Source organism: Triplophysa rosa, unplaced genomic scaffold, assembly GCF_024868665.1.
Source record: "Triplophysa rosa unplaced genomic scaffold, Trosa_1v2 scaffold143_ERROPOS1151363, whole genome shotgun sequence".
Lineage (NCBI taxonomy): Eukaryota > Metazoa > Chordata > Actinopteri > Cypriniformes > Nemacheilidae > Triplophysa > Triplophysa rosa.
In genome coordinates this window covers 119,089-129,996 of record NW_026634145.1, presented here as the reverse complement: position 1 = coordinate 129,996, position 10,908 = coordinate 119,089, and the positions used below count along the sequence as shown (strand labels likewise).

General features: G+C 41.4%; 1 protein-coding gene across 1 annotated transcript; it reads left to right on the top strand.

Annotated features, from left to right (window-relative positions):
• Positions 1 to 9,742: 9,742 nt before the first annotated feature.
• Positions 9,743 to 10,906, top strand: LOC130549623 (aerolysin-like protein; the record flags this gene model as incomplete). Its single annotated transcript, XM_057326885.1, has 2 exons — positions 9,743 to 9,960; positions 10,104 to 10,906. A coding segment is annotated over exon 2 (786 nt), but the record flags the coding sequence as incomplete, so codon positions are not given.
• Positions 10,907 to 10,908: the final 2 nt, after the last annotated feature.

Sequence of the window (10,908 nt, the reverse complement as noted above, 5' to 3'; positions counted from 1 at the left end):
ATATAATCGTTCTGAAACTGGTATCATTGAGCCCTATACTAGCAGATCTATCACATCTCAAACAGACTCTAAAGACATGATAGTTCAGGGATAACACCCTAAAAGTGCTGCGCTCCTCAAATGTCTATAGGTGACATTTCAAGCTCAAGACATTCTGTCTGTAAGATCTATGAAACACCCACACACTTTGTAAATGCTGAATTGTTTCAATAGTGCTTTGATTAAATATGACCAAACACAACCGTGGGTTTAAATTCATCTAGAAAATGTCCATATTGGACTCAACCGTGGGTTGAAACAAGCCATTCTTTAGAGCGCACGTCAATGTTTTAACACTAGTCTTTATTAAACCAACATTCGTCGTTTATCAAACCTTCCTTACGATTTAAAACGTTCACGTTTACTGCATTGCTTTGAAATCCACTGCATTTCATTCCATTAAAATGTCAAAGGCACAAGCTGTCTAAAGTCAGTCAGTACAGAACAAACAGAGACATCACAGAGCCATAAACAAACAGTTGAACCTGTCAGATTCTTCAGCCATAAAGACACATACGACACTTTCTCCTTCAGTAAACTCCGCCCTCAAGCAGCTGATCAATGATGTCATCATCACTTACTGCTTAAATCATCATGATACTGCTTCTCTATATAACACACTGATGTATGGAACAGAAATGTTAATAGATCTAAACAATTTCAAGGTATTTAGTATAGTCTTCTGTAAGCAGATGTAAATAAATGTCACTGTAGATGTGTAATAATGAGCTGTACTATACAAACAATACATTCAGAGTTGATCTCTGATTCCAGACAGCAGACATATCATCATATCAACATTCTCCGGGTCTCATTTGAAAACGTCATACGTTCAATTGAAGAAAAGTTGTGTATAAAGGACAGTTTTTTATGAATTGTGTGTATTGTGTGTTCATACGTTGATCTCTTCCTCTGTTTCAGTGAAGGTGTACAGCACCCTCTTGTGTCTGAAAGATGAAGATCTGTGACGCTCCTCTTTTACCAATCCTCCTCCTTCTCCTCCTCCCCCTCCCCCTCCTCCTTCTCCCCCTCCTCCTCCTTCTCCTCCTCCCCCTCCTCCTCCTCCTCCAAAGTGACGCGCCAGTACGTCTGCGGCCTCCTGAAACCTCTGAGGTTCAATCCTGACCTCCTCTCTGACCGGACACACGTTCAGCTGTTCTTCATCATCATCATCATCATCCTGTGGAGAGACGGATGAACTCTCCTCCTCCTCCATATCCCAGTCCTTAGTGCTGCTGAAGAGACGTCTGGAGCTGTCAATCAAACCCAGAACCTCAGTCATGAGGGAGGGCCTGAGGTCTACAGTAAAGGATTACTGTCCACTCTATTACTCAATACGGGAAAAATATAAGCCAAAGATTAAAAATGTAACACTGAATTTATTTAACAGAATAAGTACTTGTCATGCTTGTTTTTTTAGGAATTCCCGCAGTTATAGAATAACCAACATATGTAAATATATTGTTAACTACATAAATGACACGACATAGAACCACGTGAAAACTTAATGTCCAGTAGACGGCAGTTTAATTCTGTTTCATTGGTACTCAAGCATATCGTCTGTTTTATTGAGTTCATGGTTTCAGTATCGCACACAAGACATTTATCACACACAATAACACTGCTCTTATACTCTTTTATTCATACATCTGGGTGAGTTTCTCTTCATATTCACTTTACTGTACTATTTATCTTCCTTCTTTCCCCCCCTTAACTGGTCACATGCCTAAGTATTAAAATCATCATGTCTGTGGAAAGTCCCTACAAAGTGTGTGTGTGTGCGTGTGTGGGAAGGGTAAACCTTACGGTATGGGGACAAAATGTCCCCACAAAGACGGCAATATCCAAAACCCTTGTCCTTGTGGGGACATTCTTTGGTCCCCATGAGGAAACAAGCTTATAAATCATACAGAATGAACTTTTGTGTAAATGTAAAAGAGCAGACAGTTGTGTGTGATTGTTAGGGTTAGGGGGAGGGAATATGAGATACAGTTTGTACAGTATAAAAACCATTGTGTCTATGGAATGTCCCCATAAAACATGGAAACCCAACATGCGTGTGTGTGCGTGTGTTCATGTTTGTATATCCCGGTGGGGACCTAAACCTGAATGCACACCAACACATGGGGACTCGTGTCACTGTGGGGACCAAAATTGAGGTCCTCATGGGCACAAAAGCTAATAAATTGTACAGAACAATATTTTTTACAAATCTAAAAATGCAAAAAGTGTTCTATGATCTTTAGGTTTAGGGATAGGGTTAGGGATAGGGGATAGAATATACAGTTTGTACAGTATAAAAACATTACGCCTATGGACTGTCCCCACGGGGATAATAAACCAGACATGTGTGTGTGTGTGTGTGTGTGTGTGTGTGTGTGTGTGTGTGTGTGCGTGCGTGCGTGCGTGCGTGTGTGTGTGTGTGCTGTGTGTGTGTGTGTGTGTGTGCGGGTGTGCGTGTGCGTGTGTGTGTGTTCATGTTTGTATATCCCGGTGGGGACCTAAACCTGAATACACACCAACACATGGGGACTCGTGTCACCGTGGGGACCAAAATTGAGGTCCTCATGGGCAAAAAAGCTAATAAATTGTACAGAACAATATTTTTTACAAATCTAAAAATGCAAAAAGTGTTCTATGATCTTTAGGTTTAGGGATAGGGTTAGGGATAGGGGATAGAATATACAGTTTGTACAGTATAAAAACATTACGCCTATGGACTGTCCCCACGGGGATAGTCAACCAAAGCCGTGTGTGTGTGTGTGTGCGTGTGTGTGTGTGTGCGTGTGTGTAAGTGTGTGTGTGTGATGGGTGCGTGTGTGTGTGTGTGTGTGTGTGTGTGTGTGTGTGTGTGTGTGGTGTGTGTGTGTGTGTGTGTGTGTGTGTGTGTGTTGTGTGTGGTGTGTGAGTGGGTTGGTGTAGTGTGTGTGTAGTGTGTAGATGTTGTGTGTGTGTGATGTGTAGTGTGTAAGTGAGTGATGTAGTGTAGTGGTGTGTGTGTGTGTGTTTGTGTGTGTGGTGTGTGTGTGTGGTGTGTGTGTGTGTGCGTGTGTGTGTGGTGTGTGTGGTGCGTGTCGTCGTGTGTGCTGTGTGCAGTGTGTGTGTGTGTGTGCTGTGTGTGTGTGTGTGTGCTGTGTGTGTGTGTGTGGTGTGTCGTGTGTGCGTGCAGTGTGTGTGTGCTGTGTGTGTGTGTGTGTCGTGTGTGTGTGTGTGTGTGTGTGTGTGTGTGTGTGTGTGTGTGTGTGTGTGTGTGTGTGGTTCGTGTGTGTGTGTGTGTGTGTGTGTGTGTGTGTTTGTTGTGTGTGTGTGTGTGGTGTTGTGTGGTGCTGTGTGTGTGGTGGTGTGTGTGTGTGTGTGTGTGTTCATGTTTGTATATCCCGGTGGGGACCTAAACCTGAATACACACCAACACATGGGGACTCGTGTCACCGTGGGGACCAAAATTGAGGTCCCATGGGCAAAAAGCTAATAAATTGTACAGAACAATATTTTTTACAAATCTAAAAATGCAAAAAGTGTTCTATGATCTTTAGGTTTAGGGATAGGGTTAGGGATAGGGGATAGAATATACAGTTTGTACAGTATAAAAACATTACGCCTATGGACTGTCCCCACGGGATAGTAACCAGACGTGTGTGTGTGTGTGTGTGTGTGTGTGCGTGTGTGTTGCGTGGTGTGCGTTCGTGTGTGTAATGTGTGTGTTGTCGCACATTACTCTTAAAAGAAGATTACACGTAATGACTTGTTTACTACGACAGTCATTCAATTTCATTTGACATGAAACACTGCACATCTAGAGAGACTGCATTATGCTGAACACATGCTTTTACACTTATGATCCCGCATGCTATTGTATTCCCATTGTTGTATAAGCTCTGTTGATATTAGATACAAATATGTTTTATGTGTATTTTTCATGTCATATTTAAAACCAGATTATGTGGGTGAACTGAAGCTAAAGGTTGTCTCTCAAAAGCTGAAATATTTCATGAGAATAATCAGATCTAATGTGGTTGTGAAAGTAACAGCCCCTTCAGGGCTTGACCCCTAAATATAGCTGCAAGCAGCAATTACGGGGTAAAGCCCAACCACGGCCAAAAGGGAAATATTTTGGACATGCAAGATGATCAGATTTTGAAAATCAAGTTTAAAAACACAGGGAAAAGCAGTTAGAACACCAAATCTTTATGAGGCAGATAAGATGTGCCAGTCATGATACATACCAAGTTTCGTGTCAATACGTGCGGAATATGACAACACTGATATCAAACAACTCGGCTTGAGCCAACAAATGCACTAATGTGAACTGAATACTATTATGTTGGCATTTTAATAAATGTAATTATGTCTATTGACCACTAGGGAGCTTTAAACATTGGCTTAAAACATCACAGGTACTCTCGGAATATGGTCATGACAAACCATACCAGGTTTCGTAGCAATTAATCATTGTATTCATAAAATACTGCATTCTACATCAATTTTTCAGAACTATGACGCCCACAATGGCCGACTAACGAACACTGGGTACAAAGGGACACATACGTGGACATTTCTGATGTGTTTTAGAAAAACATATTCAAAGCAATTTAAAACCATAGTTAAAAACACTTGACAATTGTCATGAACTGCTTCGAGACACAAAGGGGTTGAGGATCTACACGCAGCTTTAATAAACATAATCAACAAAACAGGCAAAAACCAGGGCAGGCAGATTGCATACACAGGCGAGATGGCAGGCAATGGTCAGGGCAGGCAGCAGAGATAAAAAGAAAACACGGAACAATCCAGGGTCAAAAAACGGTAATCCAACAATGGTAAATAGCTCAGGAATGCAGTTGACAATAAACAAGAATTAGCCATGGGTGACTAAAATGACTGGGTTTAAATAGGCAGAGGTGAAACAGATAACAAGACATTGGTGAATGCAATACTGACTAATGAGTCCAAAGGCTTATAGGAATTGTAGTGCACTGAAAGTCCGGCTTTGAGAGGGCACTGCAGCTGGTGACTGTGATAATAACACCATAAAATTGCTTATAACTTTTGACCATTAGGTGGCGCTGTCACAAAATTTCTATGGGGCGAACAAGATGTGCCAATGATGATACGTCCAAACTTTCGTGTCAATACACAAAGTTTTGCAGTGTCATTTCTTAAGTCAATCAGACCCTATTTAACATTTTGTTTAATTATAAGGCCAGTAGGTGGAGCAGCCCCACCACCTTCTTTGTGTTTTGTCAGACTGTGCCCATAAATCAACGTGTAAAATTTGGTGAAGATATCTAATTTTGTTTAGAAGTTATTAGCATATACACTCAGAAAAAAAGTAACACAAGCAAACTTGTTTTTCATTTTTCGGCCACTTACCATGGAAATTTTTACATTTGACCTTTACCATTTGGTAAACCACCAAATGTTCTGTGTTTCCTACTCTGGTTTTGTCTCGATTGGAGTAATGGTTGCAAAGTTATTCGCAATTGTTTTTTTTTGGACTAAATCACACTACAGGCCAAACAGTAAGGTGAAACCAAGCATGTTTGGTATCGATGGACTCGGCAAGGATTCAGAAATCTAAGGACATGACTCGCATGAAAATCCGTCAACCAGACAAAGTTATAGGCCTGTAAATATATTTTCTTTTTGTCATGTGTCTTGTCTGGGTCCAGCCCTCTCTCGTGTCTCTGTGTCTCCTGTTTTCCAGGTCGAAGATGGTGATTTCAGGAAGAAGAGTACCATGACCTTTGGTCCGTGTTCAGCAAGTCACAAGCCACCTCACTTCCTCCGTATTGCCCCTACGATTGCGCCATAGGGTCTTTAACAATCTAAACCTGCACAATGCCTATCACCTGGTCTGTATCCGCGATGGGGACAAGTGGAAGACGGCATTTAACACACCCTCGGGAGATTACGAGTATTTGGTGCTCCCGTTTGGCTTGACCAATGCTCCTGCCGTCTTCCATGGCCTCATCAATGACGTGTTAGGTGACATGCTTAATAGCTTTGTCTTTGTGTACCTGGAGGACATTCTTGTTTTTTCCCCATCTCTCCAGGAACACACCCGACACGTTCGTGAGACACGTCCGGCGCTTACTTAAGAATCAGCTCTTTGTCAAGGCGGAGAAGTGCGAATTCCACGCCGATACGGTTTCGTTCCTTGGCCATGTAATTTCTCCTAGACGTATTGAACCTGACTCCGCTAAGATCAAGGCCGTCGCCGAATGGCCCGTTCCCGACTCACGTAAAGCCCTGCAGCGGTTTCTGGGATTTGCCAATTTCTACTGGCGATTTGTCTCATTGACTTCCACCAAGATCCCGTTCAAATGGAATTCTCATGCTCAGGTAGCCTTTAATAATCTCATGTCCCATTTTATCTGTGCAGCTGTGCTTTGTTTTCCAGACCCTGAACGGCAGTTTATTGTCGAGGTCGATGCTTCTGATGTCAGGATAGGCGCAGTTTTATCTCAGCGCTCCAGCCGTGATGAGAAAGTGCATCCCTGCCTTTTTTACTCTCACCGCCTTAGCCCTGCTGAACTAAATTACGACATTGTTAACAGAGAGCTGCTGGCGGTCCGTCTGGCTTTGGGTGAGTGGCGTCAATGGTTGGAAGGGTAAGCGCAGCCCTTCTTGGTCTGGACGGATCATAATAATCTAGAGTATGTCCAGTCAGCCAAGAGGCTGAGCTCACGTCAGGCCCGTGGGGCATTCTTCTTCAGCTGGTTTAACTTCACCATCTCGTAACGGCCTGGCTCTAAGAACGTCAAACCCGACACGCTTTCTTGTCTTTTCAAGGTACCCAGGGAAGAGCCTTCGGCCGATGCCATTCTCCCCAAGGAGATGGTGGTCGGGGCTATTACCTGGTGCTCGGTGTCCGCGTCATTCGACCTGCCCTCGTGTCTCCATGTCAGGGTTTCTCCTCCAGTCTTTCTCCTCCCCGCATCAGTTTCTCATGAATCTTTCACCTGCAGATTATTTTCCCTGATAGTTTGTGCCCGTTTCTACATTATCCTATCACCAGCAACCTCTTCCCATTTAATTAGTTGTCCTATTTAGCCCCGCTTGTTTTCTCGTCTTGTGTCAGACCGTTGTAGTTCATTTTCAGCCCTGACTGCCATTGTGCTTTTTGTCTCAGCCACAGCCTTAGTTAAAGCCTTAGTCTTAGTTTAGTTTAGTTGTTCAGTGTTCTCCCTGCTTCCATTTTCCCTCCGTGGTCGCCTCTCCTGGAAGGATCCAGCACTCTGTCCAGTGAGCTCATCTTCTCTCCGGTGGGTCCAGTTTTCCCCGCCGGTTGTCGTGTCGCCGGTTGTGCCTGGCGAGTGGACTTATTGACTGCTATATATATATATATATATTGTTGTCTCTCAATAAAGAGTATTGTGTTGACACACATGAACACAGATTGTGCCGATGTGATTCTTGTAACCAAATTACATTAGGAAGTTTGTAAGTGGGTAAATTCCAAGCAAACAGGTTTTCTGAGTGAAAGTTTAAACAACTTCCCCTTCCTCCTTTGTAAGAAAAACTAACCTGATTGATTCCAAGCAAAAGGGTTTCTAATTGACACTGTAAACTTGAACCTAAACTTAGAAAAGCTGATCTTATCACTATTAAAGCTAGACATTTTGGATGAAGTAGTGAGGGAAATAAGACACGAACTCAAAACAATAAACGGGCATCAAAAGGGCAAAATTTAAGAATTTGACTTTTGTACAAAATCAAAGAACTATTTAAAACAAAAGATCGTCTGAACAATTAAAACTAAAAACGGCAAAAAAGCAACCATGCGACTAATTATAACTACAAAGTGATAAAGTACGAAAATAAAGCTGAAAAAAATTAATGAAAACATTATGAAAAAGTTCAAATGAGAAAATTTGAGTAATGAAATAAATACAAGTCCGTAGCCTCACCATGTCTGTGTTATCACTTTCTGTAGATTATGTCAGAATATGAAAAAGCTGTCCCAACTGGCTAGTTGAAGTGCCGACCATCGGTTTTATTCAACAAGTCCTCCAACTCATACGACCACATTGTTCCCGAAATACGACTCAGTAGAGCGTTTCCTAAAATAGCGCCTCTACTGGCAGCAGGAGAAGCTTTTGTCTACCGTCATTATAAAATGATATATTGCGCTATTATTTTGCAATGATGACACGTATTGGAGTGTGATTTTCACTTTAAACTGTCAGGATGAACAGTATTTACATTACAAATTACACCATTCACACAAATTTATTGTATAACATAAAACACAGCATATAAAACAGTCACAATTGTTTTTCAAAAAGAACAAATATTCCAAGTGTACCGAGGTCAAACGATGGATTTTTATGAGGAAAAGATGCTGAAATGAGCACCATCTGCAGTTAGTCTTCACGTCCTTTGAACTTCCGGGTTTAACACACATTTAAACTGACCGCCAGACGAAGTGATAGGTCCACTGTGATTGTGAGAAAGCATTAGGTTTGTTCGACTTGATGTGGCGCCGCAAGATCTGACAGGCGGATGACATCAAAGTACCGCGAGAGCGATTCGAAAAACGATAAATAGTTTGCTTTCGAGTCACTCTTGCGGTACTTTGATGTCATCCTCCTGTCGGATCTTCGGCGCCGCATCAAGTCGAACAAGCCTATTGGCTCTCGATTGCGTCATTACGTCAGTCTGAACGAGCTGTGCCTACATGCGTTGCATACATGGATAATCTTCATCTAAATTTATTTTTGGCTTCAATTCAGAAGGTTTGCAACCCGATTTGTTTTGTAATATACTGTTTGTTTGTCAATTTATGCAATAAATACCTGTGACTGTACATTCACACGTGTTGCGTTTTGTATGGTTTAGTATTTAGGGTGGGGGGTGGATTAGGAGTTCAAAAATATCTTTAAAACTATAAATATTGATGAAATTATTGATACTATAACAAATACGAAGAATTAAATGCATAAAAAGTGAACAAGCTAAAGCAATGGAATGACTGTACTGTACTTAAGCTGCTGGTGCTAGAGGGCGCTCGTCCTTAATACGTAACTGTTGGTCTTTATAAGGTGCTTGTACAAACGACCGACTGGGTCGTTTTTTTGGGGAGGACAGTCTGGTTTTATTCATTAGGTTTGGGAAAACATGTAATGAAGCTAACAAACATAACTGACACATTACATGAAAATACTCTAAACAAAAAGCACATGTCATTTGTAAATGTTCACAAAACAGTGACAAACAAAACAACTTCTAAAAAACTTAAGTGTAAAGCCTGACAGCTTTGTACCGACTAAACGCAAATGTTGAAAATTTACAATAGGGTTTTCAAAAGGAGAACAACTTAATACATGTAAAAATGTTCTTGACATTCACATATACAAACTCGTGTAGTAAAACAGGAATGTTTGTATGTCAAAAGTTTTGAGCAAAACTGTTGATATATAGTGAGAGACTCACATTGCGTGCATGTTGTGTATTTGAGGAGAGTTACCTTTAAATAGTTTCTGACATCAGGACAAAATAAATATATTTCCTTTATTTGCTGTTATAATTGCCATAAAAACTGCTTATACAGACTACTAATATACAACAATATATAAATAATCAGACTTTCATGGAAAATGTAAAGAGTATTGTGTTGACACACATGAACACAGATTGTGCCGATGTCATTCTTGTAACCAAATTACATTTGGAAGTTTGTAAGTGGGTAAATTCCAAACAAACAGGTTTTGTGAGTGAAAGTTTAAACAACTTCCCTTTCCTCCTTTGTAAGAAAAACTAACCTGATTGATTCCAAGCAAACAGGTTTTCTGATTGACACTAAATTGTGTGTAATGTTGCTCAGCGTGAAGATGAAGTCCAGCCTCATGAGCTCTGTATATAAACAGCTGTCAGCTTCAACACAAACCACCAGATGAGCAGCACACTACAGTCTTTCATGTGAGTGCACTCAATAGCTAACCAAGAGCTTCTACTTTTTATTTACGTATTTATTTTTTCTCTTAAAATACATTTTGCTTTTTGTTTCTTTGAATGCTTTGTCAATTCTGATGTTCATGTCAATTTTGTGTTGCAATTTTCAGATTAAATACCTTAGAAAATGGCAACAACTTTGCACCTAATCGGTGGCAATGAAGGTCAGGAGTTTTCCTTCACTGGTGAGAACAATGGTTCCAGTTTACAGAGGATGTGGGTTTGGGTGGGAGGATCAGAGGTGAAGGCGGTCCGGGCCTGGCTTACAGACGGAAGAGAAGAAACTTTTGGAAAACCTGAAGGATCATATCAAGAGTTTGTGTTTCAGCCCGGCGAGCTCATCACCTCGATGTCACTGTGGGGAAACGGATATGGGACGCGTTTCGGAGCCATCAAATTCAACACCAACCATTCCAGAAGTTTCTTTGTGAAAATGACGAGGTGGCGTTTGCAAACAGAATGGACCATCGACGTCGGCTCTGGATTGTGTCTGGGCATCGTGGGAAGATGCGGCGAAGACATCGACTGCATGGGATTTTTATTTCTCAATAAAGTTGAGTCAGTAATTCTCACTAATCTCAGCTATCCAACTCTTGACCTGGTCAAACCAAACGTCGCACTAGAAGTGATCCAATCGAGCACTTACAAGAACGAAACCTCCGTCAGTCAAGAGCAAACCATTGAAAGCTCAAAAAAAATAACCCAATCCTCCTCATGGTCTACAAAAGAAAGCATCACAAGCACATTCTCCATGGAGGTGAAGGCTGGGATTCCAGATATCGTAGACGTTTCCACAGGATTCAGTCTTGAGATTGGGACAGAAAACACTTACAGTAAAGAATACACGGATGAAAGAACGGAAACACAAACGTTTAAGATCGATGTTCCAGCGAGGAAGAAGGTGGATGTTCACAT